Here is a 21,737-nt window from a genome sequence, read left to right as displayed (position 1 = left end):
GCAACATTAAGTTATTTAATGTAAAGAAGTCATATATTTAACCAATAGTCATGCAATTGATCTTTTCCAGGTGATGTTCAGTGCTTAATTCTTTTCTCTCAATTTTTAATCCTTTGTGCTGTTCTGCCATTTGATTTTTACTAAATTCATCCTCACATTATCTTATCCATTCAGGATTTTTATTTTAATCTTTTTGAGTTTCCCATAAACCTTTTCAAAACTAGATAGTTTTATTTTTGGTTTTCCATTCTTGGAATTTCTGTTGTGGTTTATACTTTGGTAGAATGACTCTGGGCTGACTGATGCAGCTAATTTTGCTTAAATTAGATGATTCATGCTTCGTGGCATTCAATTTTCCCAGTTATTGCTGTTATGATTTCTAAAGCTTCTGCATTGTTCCTGGGTGCTGAGCCAATATGTTTTTATGAGGCTTGTCTTAGTCCTTATTTTCTTCCATTTTTGTTCCTAAATGTTTTTTTAAATTACTTGCATTTTATCTTTATTTATCTTGGCTTCCAGACTGATCTTCCAGTGGTTGGTTTTCTACTTTCAACACCCAGTTCTTCTGCAATCACTACTGCTGTAACATAGGCAAGTTTATTAGTCTGTTCAATAGATGTTATTTCAATCCTTGCAAGCACCTTATTCACATACTTACAGGTGACAGGGGTACTTTTTTGTATGCTACTTTCAGTGCTGGCAGTCTTTGGCCTTCTACGGATAACTGTATTAAATTTAAAAAGTGGCATATAAATTTATTTGATTATTACAGGTAGTCCTCAACTTATGATCACAATGGAGCCCGAAATTTATGTTGTTAAGTGAAATATTTGTTTTCCCCCATTTTACAACCTTTCTTGGCACAGTTTTTAAGTGAATCACTGCAGTTGATAAGTTACTAACCTGGTTGTTATGTAAATCTGGCTACCCCATTGACTTTCTTTGTCAGAAGGTCACAAAAAATGATCACATGAGCCTGGGACACTGCAACCATCATAAATATGAACCAGTTGCCAAACATTTGATCACATGATTGTGGGGATGCTGTAAAGGCTGCAACTTTGAAAAATTGTCATAAGTCCATTTTTGCAGCGACATTGTAACTTTGAAAGGTCACTAAATGAACTGTTGTAAGTCTAGGACTACCTGTATTATGGTTGGTTACACAGTTAGACAGATTTTTAGACTGAAGTTGGCAACTTTGTCTACTTACTGATCCTTTCCGAAGGACCAGGTATAAGCAGATATAATGTTTAACAATATTAAAAGCATTGTTGCAGAATGTAAGCTGTTCCAAGTAAAGCTGCCTTTTGCAATGGACTGATGATGTTCAAGTGGTGCTCCAGTTGTTTTGAGATTTCATCCAAGGTGCCTATTATTATTTGTACTCTCTTTACTTTCTTTTGCAACAGTCATTCTACTTCTATTTGCATTTATTTCATTATTTTCTTTGCTTGATTCTCTTCTCTTCTGCTGTCTCCAGGTATCACAATGTCTGCTATCCAGACTTTTTCTTTCTTTCTTATCAACGGTTGCTGGGGAATTTATTCAAGATGGAAAATGAACACTGGGAGGTCATATTTATTGAATAAGATCTGTTCCTCAAAACAACTTGACAGATTTTATAATGAGGCATCCGGGCCCCATATTTCTTTTTCAGCTTTTGATGCATCTGTTTCTGTTTTGTCTCAATAATACATAGAGTGTACATAGAAATGAAGCAATCAGTATTAATGAAGCTGATGAAGTTATTTTAGTTTCCTAATCTTTAAATTAAAAACATTTTTATTGGGTGGTAAATGAATAACTAGAGATGACAAATCTTGCTAATAATAGTAAGATTAAATCTTACATGAATGATGAATGTTATACATATTTTGCTTTTACTAACATTTGTTACTGGAGAAAAAATATCTCTCTGTCTTATTTGTCTGAACAAGATCTGTCTTCTTGGAATATGAGGCCAAGAAAGCTAACACTTTATTTGGAACTAAATCATATTGACTTAGTAAGAAATCTAGGGATGTTTTCATTCAAAGAAGAGGGGAAATAAAAACCAAAAACTGAATCTTTTTAAATATATGAAATATGTGTTCTTTTCAAAATTCTTCTCACCTATCAAGTTGTATCCAGAATTATCCACTGCAAAAAGCTGTAGCTGCTGATGGCCATCTACTGTGTAAATGTTCTTATGACCAATGTAATTATATATGGGGATGTCATACCAATTCATTTATTACAATAGGAGATCAGGGAATCACAATATTTGAGAAGGCCTTCCTTATGGTTTAATTAATTTAGGAATTGATTTACATAAACGATAGAGAAAAATTTCATCAAACAGCTAATTTCTTATAATAGAGCTTCTATTAGTTATTCTTCAGCTTATCCTTAAACTCAAAATATAGCAGGGCACCAGCCAAATGTTCTTTGGAAATTTTATATTACTTGCCCATTATAATACAGTGTATATTATAAATAAACTTATGGATGAAAAAAGCAAAAGATAGAGTAGTATTCATTATAACTTTATGTGAAAATTGTCATATGTGAACTAAATCAAAATGTTGAAGGGATGTAAGTTGTTTATTCGAAAGAGGAAGAGCTGTACTTAAAGACACATTGAAACAATAAATATTACTGTGCACCTATTGCCAATGCTTTCACAGTTAGGAGAGAATACATTGTCCCAAAGGTGCTTTTTTCAAGAAACAACTGGACTTTCTTGTTTTTCTTTGAAGATGTTTCACTTCTGTAAGCCGCCCGGAATCCTTCGGGATTGGGCGGCCTATAAATAAAATTAAACTTACAAACTTACTTCTCATCCAAGAAGCTTATTCAGCTCTGACAAGGCTCAGGATCTTCAGCCAACACAACATACATGCACACTTCAAACCCAAGAACGCACTAAAGCAGATGTTTATCCACCCCAACTAGATACAAACTGAGCAATGTGGTATATGCAGTACAAAGCAACCACTTCATAAACTCATGGCACAACATAGGAGAACAAACCCATCTGACCAAGATTCAGCAGTCAATCTGTATTTAAAAGACAAGGGCCACTCTTTTAGAGACAGCAAAATCCATATTTTGGACAGAAAGGATCTCTGGTTTGAAAGCGGGGTCAAAGAGGCCATCTAGGTTAAAATTGAACAGCCCTCTCTCAACAGAGGGGGGAGATACGACATCATCTATCCCTAATCTACAACACAGTCCTTCCAACAATTCCAAGAAGCCTCCATGATTCTCTAAAAGAATGCAAATGACCAGCTGTCTGCAAAGAGTATAAATCCTTCCATTCTCCACCATCCAATCAGAGCTGAAGAAGCTTCTTGGGTGAAAAGCGAAACATCTTCCAAGAAAAACAAGAAAGTCCAGTTCCCTCTTGAAAAAGCATCTTTGGGACAACTACGACCTCTCTCCATAGTCAGAGAGAATACATTATATTTAAAACACTATAATTAAATACAGTGTACGTAGTCATTATATCTGAAGACCTGTTGGGTTGTCTTTTTTTTCCCCTTTAGCATCATTTTATAAGAATGACACAGAAGCAGTTTTGATTTTGGGTTGTTGTTGTTTTGTGTGTGTGTGTGTGTGTGTGTTTCTGTGTGCTAATTGATTGTTCAGGGTGTGGTGAGCAATGGGAGAAAAGTTGCTTTCCAAATCTAGCTAAACCAACTTTTTCACCCCCTTTTCTCTCAAACATTGATCCAAGAGAAACACTTCCGCTTCTTTTCCTCAGAAAGGCAAACACAAACATACAGGCACAGACACATCCCCAGACTCATCAATCTCCATTAGATGTGGCCACCTTCGGAGAATTAAATCAAGTTGCCAACGTGTAGATTGTCTGTTAAGTGTTAAGAGGGGAATACTTCAGCCTGCTGGGAGAGAGGACGAGGCCTTCGCAGAACAAATTTTTATTTCCTTGAGGGCTGACGCCAGTTCGCCCCAAAAGAGAGGCATGGTAGAAAGGGACGATGAGCTCATTTAGCTGAAGCGTGGGTGTCGGGGTGTCCGGGAAAGGAAGACGGGGATTAATCAACGCCGAAGGTGATGAGAGATGGAAGAACTGCTCCTCCTCGGAGTGCGCAGGAGCCCCTGCCCTCAATTGTCAAACCACGCCGCTCTCCCACTTCGGAAAAGCAGCTTGTAGTTGGAAACTCAGCGGCTCTCCCTCCTCAAGCAAAGCCAAGAATCGCTTTATTGAAAGCATTTTGGACCATCTTCCTCTGGCTCAATTTCAGAGGTGAGGCTCCGAGAGGCACTTCGAAGAAAACTTTTCCTCCCTTGGAGGCGGTTGGGGTGCGGGGCGAGAGCAGCCCCGCCGCCAGCTAGCGCACCTCCGGGCGGACTGAGGTAGCCTTCCCGGGCAGCTAAAGACAAGCTCCCCAGATACATCAGCCGAGACTTGAGGAGGGGGGATGCCTCGCTCGGGGCGGCGGGATTCTCGGTCTCCCTCCGCTCCTAAGATATCGACTGAACAGGACCGACGCGTAGCTCCCCCTTGACTTGGCGCCTGGCAAGCCCCTTCGTCTGTTCTTCTTCTCAACTTTGGGGAGCTTCTGGAAACCCTTTGCGTCACCCCAGGTCATCCCAACGACTTCTGCCTCAGTGTCAGGTGGGTACGTAAGCTTGGCAGGTCGAGGAGAGTCTAGGCTACTGGGGAGTCCAGCTCAGTCTATGAACGACGGGTAGCTATCGGATAAATCTTCCGTCCCTTTTGAGGGAACTGGCAATTCGTGCGGGCTGGAGATGATCAGATCTCAATTAATTAAATGATCCAGAATTACAGTAGAGTCATTGTTCGCTCACTTCTGACCAAAAGCTACCGATGAGAAACATCATTATGCAGGCAGTAATCCAAACTCATCCAAACTCATTTTCCCCATGGACCCAGTGAAATTTACTCTTAGCATCCTACGGATTGAACTTTGAGGCTTTCTTCCCTGATAACATTTGATATTGGCTCCTCCAAAGTTTAGGTAGAATGAATCTCTTTGTAGTAACCTAATAGGGGGCTGAAAATCTGCTACCAAGGATTGAGGCTGTAAAATTTCATTTTCATTTTCAGTGCATGTATGTCCTTTTGTATCACTGCTGAAGTACAATTCAGCAGTCAGTATAGTCTGTATTATTTTGCTGTTTACTTAGACAGAGGGCCACCCTGGGAAAATTATGGATTAGTGAAACAATACACAGTAACATATTTACCTCATCTGATGCCTCAGTATCTCAGTTTCTTAAGTTTCGTTAAGGGAGGGTAATTGTGCTGATCAAAATTGTGCCATATCAGTATTTTATTCAATATAGCCATTTAAAACCCCTGCTTTCCCATAATATCCCTTTATTCAATAATGACTGTGAAGAAACAGTTCTAAAAATAATGTTTAGGGGTGTAAGAAATTGCAAGTTAGTAAACTACCAATCTATCCTATTTTGTCTTGAATTCTGTTAGAGCTTGTGTTATTGAGGAGGTTTTTATACAGATTCTTCTCTATGGGTACTCCACAGCCTAGCATAATATATTGTAAAATATAACCTAAAGTATCTTCTGTGACTCCAACTCTAAGCAAGTTTACAATATGACTTACAGTGGAAAGTATTTCTTTTCTGATCTCTGAACAAGAAATTTTTCAGATGTAATATATGTTGAAATGGAAGCTAGAAATTGTTTTTCATATTAATTTATCATGTGCTAAATTCTGTGAATATTCAAGACTAGGTAATGGTAGTGGAAAAAATTATTCTTAATGTGTAGAATGCCTTTATTTCATGTAAAATGTAATTCTGGTATGATAATCCAATTCAGCGGAAATTACAATAATTACTTTGTGAACAAATATAATTACTCACGAAAAAGCAATTTAATTTTGTCCAGAAAAAATATATGCAACAAAATGGTGCATTAGCTGCTTTCCTAAGAATTATTAAACAGGGAATGGCAAGGGAAAGTTGGTTTGCTGGGGGGGGGGGGGAGGCAAAGGGGATAAATGGTGATTTTTTTTCATCATTAGATCTGCCATTATTTGGGTTCTTTCTACACTCTGAGAAAATGGCTGCAGGTTTTTATAGCAAACAAGTCTTCTTTCATATGCAAAATCACAAGTTCAAATGCTACTCATATGTATTTTTATGGCGTGGCTCCAGGTTATATATAGGACCAACTCTTCCCACTAGAGCCAGTCCAACTGCTATAATCATATCAGGTTAGGTAACTGAATTCCAGGATGTGAAGTGGTTGACACCTGGAGCAATTATTTTTCAGTGGCAGTGCCAACACTCTGGAAGGTCTCCCAATCTTCTGGAAGAGGCTGGAAACAGGGTTTTTCTGGAGGGCATTTGCAATGTGGTGCAGGTGGTGTGGGTTGCTCTGCTTACATTCTTTTATTATAAATATACCAACCATAGACTAAACAGGGTGCTAAACAGGCACCATAATGCTGCTACATTTCCCTTTCTCATCCTCCCCGATAAATACACACTGCATGTAATTACTTTAGATAACTCTATGCATGATTGGGATTCCTGGAAAACTCCTTAATTGGAGAGTCAGAAATAAGTTCTGTGTACATCTGAGATGCTACACAGATGTATATAATGGAACATAAAGTGTTTGCAAGGTGTTACTATTATAGCCATGCTTTTGAACATAATAATTAGAGAAAGAATAATATTATAGAAACATTTTTGTTTCACTACTTATTTTTAATTACAGGATTTTTTAAAACAGTAGCCTTGAATCCCTGTTTCACTACTTATGTTGATAACATTGGCTGTGACACTGTGCTAAGAGTGTTCTACATTTTGATTTATTTAATTATACTTTTTCCAAATTAAGTTTGGAAGACAAATCAATTATGGAAAATATGAAATATTATATTTGAGCTAACCAAACTGAGGCATCGCTATAACAAAACGGACTTTCTCTTTCAGTGCTGGCCAATTACTCTGCTAGCTGACGTTTAGCTGGCTTACAGCTTACATTTCTTGTGAGTGATAAGTTTTGGTGGACTGTTCTAGTTAAAGTGTTTATTGCTTTGACAACGAATAAATGTACACTAAAACAAATGTTAGATAAACTAATAATGTAAAATCTATGTGCAGTCCAACTTAGCACTCTAGTATTTGTATAAGATACTCAAAAGAAACACATTCTCCATTTGAACATTTGCAGAGGAACACAAGCAGATCACAATTCAGTTCAATCAAATACTCTTTTCTTCAGAAAGTAGATCAAGCAAAGGCAGCAGAAGCGAGTGGGGTGAGAGCAGGACTCCACTAAAATAACAAGTGTCAGCTGCTATTCCTGCTGAAAAATGAGTGATTCTCGCACATGAGGCATGAATAGGAGAAAAGGAGGTACAGTTCAGATTTTGGATCTGTTCTACTTGTATATTGGGCATTACAGATTGCAGTTGCTTTTTTTCTTCTTAGTGACATTTTTTTCTAATGTTGGACATAAAACAATCTTAACAACAGCTATACCCTTGAATTTTTGCATCTGAGCCTCCTAAGTCCAGTAATGATCTTGGAGAAGTCTGGCATGATAGTTACAATACTAAGACTTGTATGTCTCCTCAGTCTCTCTAGGAAGCTTACAACACCAGTAAATATAACAAAACATAGTTATAAACAAAACTTCCACAATAAAAACAATAGTACCCTTTTCTCACCACCAGGAAATAAAATAAAGTCATAATTAACACATCCCTCTTTTCAGTGCCCAAACCATTTATGGATAAACAGTGGTTAACAGGGACGGGACTATCATTGCCGGGAGACAAGCTGTTGTGGAGGTGGAAAACAATACACAGAAAATGCTCAATTCCAAGGCTTCAGCAAGTTTATTTCCTGATGAGTGGGGACCCACAATATGTCTTCTGTGCAAGACTGCATTGGGCAGCAAATCTTGTTTGGAATAAATGGTCTGAAAGATGGATAGATCCCAAATCATATATTTTATAAATATATAGGTCCCAAGCAACATATCTGAACTCTATTTAGAAGCTAGCCCACAGCCAATACAGTTCAGCAACAGAGATCTTGCAGGTCTCTAATGTTACCAGGTGGGCAGCTGCATTTGGTACCAACTATAGCTTCTGATTTTTTAGGGGCAAATTCATGTAGCCCCACTGTAAAAAGATTAGGGCATGCATGAGTGTTGTTAGTGTCTTTCACTCTAGAAAAGGTAGCCATTGCCACACCAACCAATCCTGGGCAAAAGTTCTGCCATGACATTCACATGTTCTTCAGGTAGGAGCATAGATTGAAAAAACTCCATTTTTTCCTTTGGGAAAAATGCTGTCCATCCTTTGCCAAAGATGGAAATGTCCTGGAATCATTTGTCTTCCAAATCAACAGCCATTCCTTCTTGTCAGGTTTAAGCCTTAGCTTATTCCTCTCAAAACAGATTCTCACAAGCCCCCAAAATTTCCACTGCACCGTCTGCTGAGCAAGCCATGGAGATGTGCAACTGGGTATCATCAGCAACTTCCAGTGATTTCATGTACATATTGAACAATATGGGGGAGGTTTCTGAGCCCTGTACTCAGTGCCGGATTTAGATGAAAAGAGGCCCTAGGCTATTCCACTTATGAGGCCCTTTCACCTCCCATTTTTAAGTTTGTAAATTACACGAGAGACAATAAAATATATCATTACTGTGATATATATCAATATATCAATATATATAGCTGGCCACCCGACGGAGGGCGGCTCTGCTCTGCGGCAAAGGCAGCGAGGCCAGCCGCCTCCCCTGCTGCGCTCAGCTGCCCGTCTCGGCCCCCTCGCCCTCACCTGCCTGGCCGCTAGTGGGCTCCGCGTCGACGGGGCGGCTACTGGGAGCGGCTGCGCCTCTTGCCCGACTGCCGGTGCCGGGAACATGGGCGGGCTCCCCAACTGTCGTGGCGCTGGAACGATCTTAACCAATACATTTTTATGTTTGTTTATTAGTCATATGCGTAGAATTTCTCCTTATTTTCAGTTCAGTGTTTTAGTGTTCACTGTTTTTAGAATAGTGTAATTTTAATTTTGCTAACAATTTGAATGTAGGCCCCTCTTGAACTTGAGGCCCTAGGCTGAAGCCTAGTTAGCCTATAGGAAAATCCGGCCCTGCCTGTATTATAAAAGCAAGGGTTATGTGCCTGTCATGCTCCATTCAAATGTATTTGCATGGTCAGGAAAGAGGGAACCATTGTGAAACTATTGCCAGCAGTCCAGCAGGATATATAACTTCCATGGTAAACATACAAGACACACCCACCCACATACACACACATATACATACATACACACACACACACACATGATGCATAGGATAGGACTACAAGTTAGCTAGAGATATCAAGGAAAATAAATTATATGGATCAAATTAACTGATTCAATGTAAAATCTCTGATATTTCAGGAAATAAAAAATGTGAATACTTCATCCATTCAATAAGAAGCTCTAAATTATTGGAGTCTCTGGTTTAGAAGGCAAGACAAAAATGTTAACAGTTTTATTTTGACTATACTCCCAAATTACCTCAGAAAACAGCTCAGAAAACTACAGAAAGAAAGGGAAATAATTTTTCAGGTTGCTGAGGGAAGAGGTAGGGATAGATTTGACTGGTGAACCATCTTCCTTTCACCACCAGGAGTGTTTTGTGATTGAAAACACATACAGTACATAAATGCCTACAACCCTGTGAATTTAGGATCCAAGCCACTGTGCCTATCATAAAACAAGATGTCAGATTAGCTCCAGATGTTATAACTCACAGGAACTAAACTGCTAATTCTGATGGATTGTGCAAATCTTTACATATTTATTGGGAAGGGGAAAAAACAGTCCTAGGTACAACTCTCACTTCAAAAATAATTTCTATCCTCTCAACCAAGGAGAACGTATGTGGTACATAACACCTTCTAAAAGCAGGTCCTAGCTCTTTCAGTGCAGATATTACTAAATTATAGATGCACTGAATAATAATTATTTAGATTCATTATTTCAGCATCACTTGGGAAGCAGACTCTTACAGGCATGGCCCTTTCAGCAAATGTTTGACCAATGGTGCTATTAGGGCTCACCAATCACCAAATAAATGCACAAAAGGGTGACATATCATTGACTCAATAATGTACTACCGTGTTTCCCCAAAAATAATTATTTCTTTTGACCCCCAAAATAAGCACTTGGTCTTATTTTTGGGGAGGTCTTCTTATTTTTGAGATGCAGGAGGTGGCGAGCGTGGTCACCTCATGGCTCCTGCTGTGTTGCAATATTTTCAGGAAGGGCTTATTTTAGCACATGCGCTCAAAAACCTGATTGGTCTTATTATCCGGGGAGGTCTTATTTTCAGGGAAACAGGATAGCTTATACAGAACACTTAGCCAAAGAAAAAGTGGTAATAGGAATCTAAGGGGGAAATTAGCATGTAATACTGGAATTACTAGCTTTTAAGAAAAACTAAAAGTTGGGCATTAAAAATGGATTTTAATAAATTCAGAGCAGAGATAAAATGTGACTAGAGGAGTTAATGGAAAAAGAAGATGATAATGAAGAGGAATTTTCTAAAAGACCAATTTTAGACAATTCTGGAGGGAAGTAGGAGGGGAAGAAATTGGAGGCAGCAAAAGATGTAGCTACATAAAAAGTGATGTTTGACAAATAAAAAAAGTATGCATAGAATGCATATGGAAAATGATTAGAGGTCCCTGTCAGAAAAGATATAAAATAGACAGCCCAAAATTCTGGAGCTAGTGTCAGGAAAACAAACTCAGAATGAGCCAAGATTAGCAAAAAATGTTAAAAAAAATAAGAGTTTCTTTAGATACATTCAAACGAAAAGGGAAATAAAGAAGTTCTAAGAGAGAAGGCATAGATATTCAAGCAATATTTGGTTCAGTATTCTGATTCACCCAAAACATAGTCCAGCAGGATATTGTAAAAAACAGGATGAAGATACAAGACTGAAATATGAGGGTGATAGAAACATAATTAGGAATATCTATTTACTCTGAATGAGTTTAAATCTCCAGGACTAGAAGAATTGTATTTTAAGCTTGTGAAACAACTTCTGATGCCCTGAATGATTAAGTATTATTACTATTATTAAGAATTGGTGAAATGCCAAAGAGAAGAAATATTGCCCCCAATTTCAAAAAAGAGAAAAAGAAATATTCAGCAATTTGCAGACTAATGAGGCTGACATCATTTTGGGAGGGAAGAGTCTAAGTAATTCATACAGAGATCAATCTGTAAAATCATTGAACAAATGCAGTAATTACCAGAAATCAGCATGAATTTATCAAAAACAAATCGTACAAGACTATTTTACTTCTTTTTCCCACACCAGATTTCCCCTCTTTCCCTTTCTCACTCCTCACCTGCTTTTAAAATAATAACAGAAAAAGAGAAAAAACAAAACAAAAGGTGAAAAATACAATTATATATACAGACATATATATAATTTAGTATAATTTTTCATTATAACAGAAAACAGTTAAAATTATATGTAATACAAAATAATACAAAGGTATTTAATACAGAGTTTATGCAGATGTTTGTGTATGTGTAGTTGTACAGTATTTATTGTATAACTATCATGCTTTTTTAAACCTACTATATTTCGTATAAGTGAGTCCCATGTTTCATTAAACTTAAACAAATGAAATTTGCATCAGTAGGCAATGTGCTCAGAAGTAGCAAGTGTAATCAGGTCTTCATTCCTTGAGTAAATAGAGCCAGATATTTATCTTTCCCATCTTGTAGTACAGTTTGCGCTATATTAAGGACATGGAGAATCTATTTACATTGTCCAGTTGTCAAATTCCTTGTATTAACTATGTAATTCAAGAGAATATCTACACTAAGGAAAAGGCTTGCATATTCATATCACTGTTGTGAATTCTACATCCTTCTTTTGTCAGCCAGATGACAATCAAGTAGGTGATAAATATGTCCTGCTTTAGCATAGAAGAAGTATGAAATATTAAATGTGACCATCTATGCGTAGGGAAAAAAAGCCATAACCAAAACAACCAAACCTCCTTTGGATAATCATGGATAATGAAAGAAATAATAATTAATATATACTAACTTAGCATTCCATTTCAACGCAGCTTATTTTTGTGTTGTACAAAGCAAAGAAATCTGGAAAAATTGAGATTATGTCTTTTTTATTAGATGTTTCTATCCTGCCTTTTATTAATTTGATAAGTAACTCAAGGCAACAAATATACATAATACTTATTACAAGAGGGAGTCAAGACGCCCTCAGTCTCTTTGAGAGTGGGCGGCATACAAATTAAATAAATAATAAAACTATTTCCAAGGCACCTGAGGGTAGAACAAGAAGCAATGGGTAGAAACTAATCAAGGAGAGAAGCAACTTAGAACTGAGGAAAAATTTTCTGACAGTTAGAACAATTAAACAGTGGAACAACTTGCCTCCAGAAGTTGTGAATGCCCCAACGCTGGAAGTCTTTAAGATGTTGGATAGCCATTTGTCTGAAATGGTATAGGGATTCCTGCCTAGGCAGGGTGTTGGACTAGAAGACCTCCAAGATCCCTTCCAACTCTGTTATTGTATTGTATTACTTCCTTCTCCTAATTTCCCTACAACAGCAATGCTGTGAGGTGAGTAGTCCAGGCAGTCACGAGAAGGCAAGATTAATTAGAGAGCACTATTGTCTTCCCCCAAAAAGAATCAAATAAAAATACTTAATATTTGCTTGCAAGGATCTTTTTCTAGTACATAACTCACAGGTGCACAACAATTCCAAGAAACTTGGATTTTATTACATATTCATCCTTCTGTCTATATGTCCCCTAACTTCGGAAGCAACTATTGTCTAGATCAGTGATTCTCAACCTGTGGATCGGGACCCCTTTGGGGGGGGGTGTTGAACAACCCTTTCACAGGGTCACCTAAGACGATCGGAAAACACATATTTTTGATGGTCTTAGGAACCAAAACACCAATTTTATGGTTGGGGGTCACCACAACATGAGGAACTATATTAAAGGGTCCCGGCATTGGGCAGGTTGAGAACCATGATCTAGATATTTTTCTTTTCAACACTGTTTGAGTGAATGTAGACCAGAATGTAGACCAGTGATGGCTAACGTTTTTGTTGCTGCCCCCGACCCCCACACATGCATGCCTCGATGTGCACCCCACCCCTGTGCATATGAGCATGACCCCATGACCCCTGCCCTTACATGCATGCCCACATGACCCCAAGCATTTACGCACAACCCCCTGCCCCCCTCCCCCACACATGCACCTATGCCCCCTGCCCCCACACATGCACATGTGTCTCCCATATGCGCCCCTCCCAGACCTGAAAACCAGCTGGCCAGTGGGAGACACATGTAAATGCGTGGTGGAGCTGAGCCGGAGTGACACCTCATGTTCCCATAGAGAGGGCTCTGTGTGCCACCTGTGGCACACATGTCATAGGTTCGCCATCACAGATGTTGACTCTTGTATATAAGATCAGTAATTAATTGTATTTATGGAAAAGAGAACATATTTGGACAATTGAGTTTACACGGTGTACATAGGCTTGGAAACGCAACTCCCACATACTATTCAGGTACATAACTTTTTTTTTACTCTCATGAGCTATTTCCATCTATTTAAAGAACCTTTAAAATCAATATGATTAGTCCTTGTTGCAATGAAAACTCTTTAGTTATACCAGTCTCTATGGGCACGCTTATTTCTAGTCCCTGCAATTTTCTTAGCAAGTTCTTTGAGAAGTGGTTTGTCCTTCCATTCTGAGAGAGTGGCTCTGACTTTGTGCCAAGGTGGGACTAGAACCTGGTTTGTAAGCTGATGCCTTAACCACTAGCACTTGGCTTGCATGTCGATCAGAAAAGTCCATAGTTCAGCGGTTCGAATCCCTAGCACCATGTAACAGAATGACCCGTTACTTGTCCCAGCTTCTACCAACCTAGCAGTTTGAAAGCACATAAAAATATAAGTAGAAAAATAGGGACCATCTTTGGTGGGAAGGTAACAGCGTTCCGTGCACCTTCGGCATTTAGTCATGTCAGTCTCATGACCATGGAGACATCTTCAGACAGCGCTGGCTCTTCGACTTGGAAACGTAGATGAGCACCACACCGTAGAGTCAGGAATAACTAGAACTTATGTTTACCTTTTACCTTTTATCTCTTATTTTCTACCAGTAAGCTATACGAATTCACTTCATGATATAAGACACTGTTAGGATAGAAGACCATCACTAGGCCATTCTAATCCCTGGTGTGCTGCAAAACTTTCTGGTTTGAAGTCTGTTTAGCAGAATATGTGGCCCTCCACATCATTCTTTGCTTTATGATCTGAGTCTTCTCAACTCTTAGAAATATTCTGCTGACTTAGAAAGTTCGTCATGCTTTGGAATAAGAGTTGGCATAAGAAATGTAGTAAAATGTATGCATCATGTTGATGCTGCGACATCAAATGCCTGGGCACCAGTGGATACATTCAGTACATTTTACTTCATTTACTACTGTAATGATGGAAAACATTCTGTACACAGCAGCTCCTGTCAAGAAGTAAGCTGCTATCACTCCTTGATGATTTACAATATAAACTATAGACCTGTGATGGCGAACCTATAGCATATGTGCCACTGGTGGCATGCAGAGCCATTTATGAGGGCACGCAAGGCATTGCCCTGTCAACTCCGCTGATTTCTGCCACGATTTTCTGCCATTTTTTGCCCTCAGAAGGCTTCCCTGAAGTCTCCAGAAGTTGTAAAACAGCTCAATGCGCAAACCAGAAGTCGGAAAATGGGCCATTTCTGTCCTCTGGAGGGCCTCCGGGGGTGTGTGTTTTTGCCCTCCTCAGGCTCTAGAAAGCCTCTGGAGAGGACACAAAATGGATCAACCCAAGTGGGGAGAGAGCCAGGGGGTCACGCACGTATGCGTGGCAGGACAGCACATAGAATTATGGGTATGGGCATGCGCATGCACAACCTTCCCCTTTCCCATTGCTTTTGGCACGCCATGGCAAAAAGGTTAGCCATCATTGCTATAGAGGTGAAGTTACAGTTTGGTATCGCATTTCAAGGATTACTGTTTATAGTGTTATGTTTTGCAAGTATATTACTACTTCTTGAAAACAGAGTCTGCCCAGGGGATCATCAAAAGAATTCTTTATTGGCCAAGTGTGATGGATACACAGGGAATTTGTCTCCGGTACATAAGATCTCAGTGTACATAAAAGCAACAAGTAATAAGTCATGATCATAATCATAAATACACTGATCATAAATCATAAGATACAACACTCCATGATAGTCATAGGATACTAAATAAGCAATCAACATAAATCATACTAGGATGCTAAATAAAACAATATAAATCATAAGTGTAGAAGTGACACCTTGGAGTAACACTCTTTTGCAGCATAAAACATTGAACAAGTAACATTCCCTGTTATTAACTGACTTTTGCATAGCACATCTGATATTTCTTGCATTTTTTAATTATGAGACAATGCAATGGAATCCTTTTAAGTTTTCCTTTCTTGATTTCTGCCTGCGTACCCTTTGCTGGTGCAGATGCCCTGTGGACAATGTGAAAATCAATTCTCTCATTGCCAGTAAATAATATGTGTAAGAACAAATTTGAGCATCCTAAAAACAAATAATAGATAGAAACAAGGGAGTCCATTCAAAAGTAGGATTCAATTATTCTGTTAGGTAGGGTGGAACAAAAAATTAAAGATAAGACTGTCTGAACTTCATATAAACAGGGCTTGCTTTTGATTAATTGTTAAGATCCTTTTGGATGTATTTCCTAACTTTCTTCTATACATATTGTTTATTCTGCATTTTCTTTATTTTCTTATCAGCATATGTAAATTGTTTTAGTTTAAGGAGATGAAACTTGATAAAGAGAAACTAGCAGGTCAAGCCACTGGTCACATTTAACACCTGTTTACTGTGTCAAAGAAGTGGTTAAGCATTTCTAAATGAATTGCATTCCAGGGTTTATCATGTTAGTTTTTCTCAGGCTTTGATATTGTGATATCTCTCACATCATGTACTGCAGCTGATAGCTGTCATATTTCAAGTTGTGATTCCTTTTAAATAACATGATAAATTTATTAATAGGAAAAAAGCTTTATCCTTGAAAATAAATCCATTACAAACTCTTCCTTTGTAATGTGAGCTTTGTGTTCAGATGTTAAGCACTTCACCCTGGATCTTCAGTAAAGATATTTATTTATAGAACAAACACCAAATGATAAATATAATACAGTGAATACATCAAATACATGCTGCTTTATTCATGCTTTGCTGTAGCTTGAATTATTTTGATCACAACTCTTATGATCTTGGAATTCTGCCTATGATGCTTCCTGTCCTGAGCCTCTGTTCCTGCCTCTCTTCCTTTTCCTTGCCTTAGGAAGACATATTCTCTAAAGCACCTGAGAGCAATATAAGGAATAACAGATGGAGAATTATCAAAAAGAGATCCAATCTAGAATTAAGAGAAATTTCCAGTCAGTGAGAACAATTAATCAATGGAACAGCTTGCCTGCAAATATTGTGGGTGCCCCATCAGTGGAGATTGGATCAAGATATTGGACTACAAGATCTCCAAGGTCCCTTCCAACCAGGGTGGATGAAAATCGATGATTTTTAAAATTAAAATTAAAAAAAATAGATTTTTTAATTTAAATTGGATTTTTATCAAATTTATTTTAATAAAATGTTTTTGGAGTAAAAATCTATCTAAATATAGTTTTCTATTTAAGATACATTAATAATTTAGTTTGTTCAGCGTGAAATGGAGCTTAGATATGTAGCATGAGGCTGTATATTCTGCAATATTGGGACTGTCGGTGAGTCAACGGCGGGTCAGAGGAGGAGCTGCTACAGGACAGAGATGACAGTTGTTCTTTAAAAATTATTATTTAAATCGAGTTGATTTAAATCAAGTCTTCTTACTAGTGATTTAAATCATGCTTCCAACAGAAATTCTGTTACGAACCTGCTGTTTTTTTCTTGACCACACATTAGCAGGCCTTCAACGTCAGTATAGCATTTAGGAACAGCAGTTATAGTTGCTTTAATGGTGCTGCAGCAGCAAAGTCTTTTTTTACATGTAATCAAATCCACATGTATAAATACGCATTTATTTGTTGGTGCCCAGCATCATTCATAAGAAAACCTAAGCACCATAGTTCTCTAATTCGGACAATGCACCTTTACTACATGATAGGAGAGTTCACAGCGTCCCTGATTATGAACATGTTTTATCTGCATCTTCGGAATGTGATTAGGAATAGATGTTTTGGATCAATTATTCTAAAAGGAATCTACAGCACCACCCCCTATGACAGAATTGGCAAACCTTTTTGGCATTGAGTGCCCAAACTAGACTATGTTTGCATGCCTGTGTGCGCCGGAGCACCGGAAATCTGAAGACCAGCTGGCCGGTGTGTGCATGCCTGTTTTGGGGCCATTTTCAGGCTGAAAATGTCCCCCCAAATGACCAGAAAACAGTCTATTTAGTTTTTAGGCTATCTTCTGGTGCTCTGGCACCTGCAAAGACCAGTTGGCTGGCACACATTTGCACACCAGAAACCATAAGAGAAGCTGGCGATGGCACACATGTCCACACAGAGGTCTCTGCATGCCACCTCTGGCACTAGTGCCATAAGTTCGTCATTGTTGCTCTATGACCTTGTCCTAACTGGATTTAGGTCATATATCCATACTAAAATCAATCTTAGTCTCAGTCTCTCTTTCTCTCTCCCCCCACTCCCTTCCTCTTCCTCTTTCAATCCTGCCTTTTAAAATATATTTTGATCAACTCATGTCAGTGAACATGTCTCATATTCTTATCAGCACCCTCCTATTTTTGGGTAGAAGTAGAAAAGAACATGATTGCTTTATCCTCGCAGATATCAGAAGATGAGAAAGTATATATTTTGTTACCTATGTAAAAGTGCTTTGCTGTAGAACCAGGTCTTTCCTATATGCTCCTTACAAGTATATTTACTTTCTGGACCTTAGATTTAAAATGATTGCTGTTCTGGAAATACTCAGGCTCAGCACCCTCTCCTTTGAATGGAGACTAAGAGGAAAGCTTCCACTTGGCTCAGGAACTGGTAGTTTAAACTTCTGATGAATACCATATGGCTTGGAAGGCTCCGGACACAAGATATTTGGATAAGAGATTTGGAGGCAGGCTCCTACTATGTAATATTTTTGCAATATTTCTCCTTGACTTCTCTCTCACTTTTATTTCTTTAGCTGTAAAAACTTCAAGAAACATCAATAGTGAAATATTTGTTTTAATTTTCAGATTAATCAAAGAAACAAAAGAAACTGACCCAACAGTTCACCAGACAAGACTGAACTCTGAAGACTTTTTTGTGTGTTTTTTTCATCAGTTTTGAGTCAAAGGATGTGTCTGGTGGACAGAAGTACACACAGGAATTCTACAGAGGTTCAACCTGTTTTAGGACTATTCTTGGGAACCATCTCACTGATTACAGTGGTTATGAATATTTTGGTCCTATATGCAGTGAAAACAGAAAAGAAACTACAGACAGTTGGCAATCTTTATATTGTCAGTCTTTCGTGTGCAGATGTGATAGTTGGTGCAGCTGTGATGCCACTAAACATTGTGTACTTGTTGAAGGATAAGTGGATTTTGACTAGAAAAGCTTGCCTGTTTTGGCTTTCAATGGATTATGTAGCCAGCACAGCTTCTATATTCAGCCTTTTCATACTGTGTGTAGATCGCTACCGTTCAGTCCAACAGCCTTTAAAATATCTCAAGTACAGGACCAAAACTAGAGCCTCGGTCATGATTTCAATCGCTTGGCTGCTGTCTTTCCTGTGGGTGATTCCAATACTTGGCTGGCGAAAATTCACAGATCAGAGTGGCATGACAATTCATAACAGAACATATGATGAAAACATATGTGAAACGGATTTTTGTAGAACCACGTGGTTTAAAGTCTTGACAGCCACAATCAACTTCTATGTGCCATCGTTGCTGATGCTGTGGTTCTATGCAAACATTTACAGGGCTGTCTGTAAGCATTATCAGCATCAGCAGCTGATAAATGGATCATACAGATGTAACTGTAACGACGTTAGCATGCATAATGGAAAGATACAGGAAATGCAAAAGATTTGTTCCCAACGTTCCAATAAAGACAGAGGATTTTCTTTCAGGGCAAATGATAGCTTCAAGCAAAACAAAACAAGGGAAGCTAACCTTCCGTTAAGCAGCTTTGTTAAAATCTCGAAGGATTTTCCTAAAGGAAGTGACCACGAAGTAATAAAGCTTAACTGTTTCCCTCTAGCTATAATGCAGAAAGATACTGAGTTAGGCAATACAAAGGGAAAATATGCCTGTGTCAGCAACAGTACGGATAATATAAAAAATCCTATCTCCCAGTTAGGCAAAATATCACATAGGCAGAGTTTTGTGGGAGGATCATTGCCTACAATTCACTCAGATCCCTCCCTAGAGCAAAATTCTTATACTGAGCAACATTTTCCTCAGAAGTATTCTAACAGAAGAGATCCCCTCAGTCTCTGTTACCTGAAAGAGACATGGGGAAAGCTACGTACTCAGTCTGTTTGCCAGAATCAAAAGCTGCATGCGAATAGGGACAGAAAGGCTGCCAAACAGTTAGGTGTCATAATGGCAGTTTTTATGCTATGTTGGATACCATATTTTGTATTGTTTATGGTCATGGCCTTTTGTGAAATATGTTATAACCGTCCATTTCACATGTTTACAATTTGGCTTGGCTATGTGAATTCTACATTAAATCCATTTATATACCCGCTCTGTAACGAAAACTTCAAAAAGGCTTTCAAAAAGATATTTCATATTAAAACTTAACTTATTGCATAAAAAATTATAACGGGGGACAGATCAGCAGGTTTATGTGGGAAGGAGGAAATCTGGTATTATTTAAATCTTGTAAAAAAGGTAAACAATGGGTGTCTTAAAATAGTTGTTTTTCTGTTCCTAGTGGTTTGTGGTCTTTTTAATGGTAGATTTTATAGTTTAAAACGAGATTGAGCTAGAATGAAATATATTGCTATTTAACATGTCTTTTAAATGCTAACTTTCATATTTGATCATTCTAATCAGAGTTAAATTTACCACAGCCATTTTTTTTCAAATGTACAGTATATGCCATGTGTTACAGTAGTCTTTGTGTTCCCAAATCTCCAGGGGTTTCAAAAGAACACTTATATCTAGTTTAATTTTTCTCCAGAAAAATAATTCACCAGAAATTTAAACTTTTAATAATATTTAATAAAAAAACCTAGCGGAATTTTATTTACCAACAAATTGGAAACCGACAGCAGATATCCTAGTCAGGAAATTCGTTGTCCCTTTATTATGAAAGAGAAGCAATCTTGTTCATATGTATTTTCAGTTTACCTCTGATTTATGGTAAACACAAAATCTCATTCCGTCTCCACTTTTGGTTGCTTCATATAGATACCATTTTCTGTGCAACAATATAGGACTACTTTGCCAAAGCATTTTTCTGGTTGTTGTTTTTTTACCTGTAGACTGGCTATTTTCTGATGAAAGTAGTCCTCAACTTACAACCAAAATTGATCCCAAAATTTCTGTTGCTAGTGAGATATTTGTTAAGTGTGTTTGCCCCATTTTATGACGTTTCCTGCCAACTGTTAAGGGAACCACTGCAGTTGTTAAGTTAGTAATATGGTTGTTAATGAATCTGGCTTCCCCATTCACTTTGCTTGTCAGAAGGCTGCAAAAAGTAATAACATGACTCCAGGACACTGCAACCATCATAAATACGAGTTACTTGCAAAGCAACTGAATTTTGATCACTTGACCATGGTTGCTGCAACAGTCATATGCGTGAAAATGAGCATGTTACTTTTTTCTGTGCTGTTGTAACTTCAAAAGGTCACTAAATGAATTGTAGGCCGAGAACTAACTGTTGACCAATGCTAATTATGAATAATAATTATCTTTTAGAAGAACAATTAGAACAATAGCTTTTTCAAGTTCAACCAAGCTAGATGTTGCCTATCGTTTTACTTTGCCTCCTAAGAAGTTTCCATTGTTCCTTCTAAACCAGTGTTTCCCACATGGGGGCAATTTGATTTTTAATGGGTGCAATAATTTGAACCTTGTTTAAGCCAAGTTAATAGCTTTTTAGGCTTTCCCTGCATGAGTAGAGTTCACTTTTTGAATAAAGTAAGAATTATATGTCACCGGGGTGTGTGTGTGTCAGGATTTTAGAGATGCTTAGGTGGGGCATGGCCAAAAAAAGGTTGGGAACCACTGTTCTAAACATTCAGCCCCTTCAACAAAATCCAGGATGACGTCCTATTTTTTTTTAAAAAAAGCCACCAGCATTTCCAAGCTATGATTGATGCATTTTGCCTACCTAAAACATAAACAGCCCAAACGACAGGCTTGCTCTGGGACAAAATGATCAGCAAGGGATGTAGAAGGGAATCGTTGCTCAACTTTCTCTCTAAGCATGCACTCGGAGATGTTTCATCCTCTTCATGATTTGGCCATTTTGGAATTCAGTACTTTTTTAATTCTACCTCCCTCCTTCAATTTGAATGTCATTCTCTTCAGCTCAGTTTTCAGAGAATAAATCATGCTGGGGAAAAAATAGATAAATTTCCCCTAAGAAATAATAAAAAGCTAGTAGCCAGCATACACAACAGTATTTAATTTGTTTGAAT

The 21,737-nt window shown here is 38.1% G+C and overlaps 1 protein-coding gene across 1 annotated transcript; it reads left to right on the top strand.

The window, feature by feature from the left end:
• The first annotated feature begins 3,975 nt into the window (after positions 1-3,975).
• Positions 3,976-19,887, top strand: HRH1 (histamine receptor H1). Its single transcript, XM_014065922.2, has 2 exons — positions 3,976-4,627; positions 18,328-19,887. Exon 2 carries the CDS (start codon positions 18,430-18,432, stop codon positions 19,885-19,887), a length of 1,458 nt encoding a protein of 485 aa, XP_013921397.2. The 5' UTR covers positions 3,976-4,627; positions 18,328-18,429.
• Positions 19,888-21,737: the final 1,850 nt, after the last annotated feature.

Source organism: Thamnophis sirtalis, unplaced genomic scaffold (genome assembly GCF_051295495.1).
Source record: "Thamnophis sirtalis isolate CommonGarterSnake01/CBP01778 unplaced genomic scaffold, rThaSir2_p1.2 scaffold_3, whole genome shotgun sequence".
In the NCBI taxonomy this organism is placed as follows: Eukaryota; Metazoa; Chordata; class Lepidosauria; order Squamata; family Natricidae; genus Thamnophis; species Thamnophis sirtalis.
Note: the sequence above shows the minus strand (reverse complement) of the source record. Positions and strands in the feature narration are given on the sequence as shown.

Excerpts from the sequence above, each read along its gene's own strand:
- HRH1 (XM_014065922.2), top strand. The coding sequence starts at position 18,430 with ATGTGTCTGGTGGACAGAAGTACACACAGGAATTCTACAGAGGTTCAA.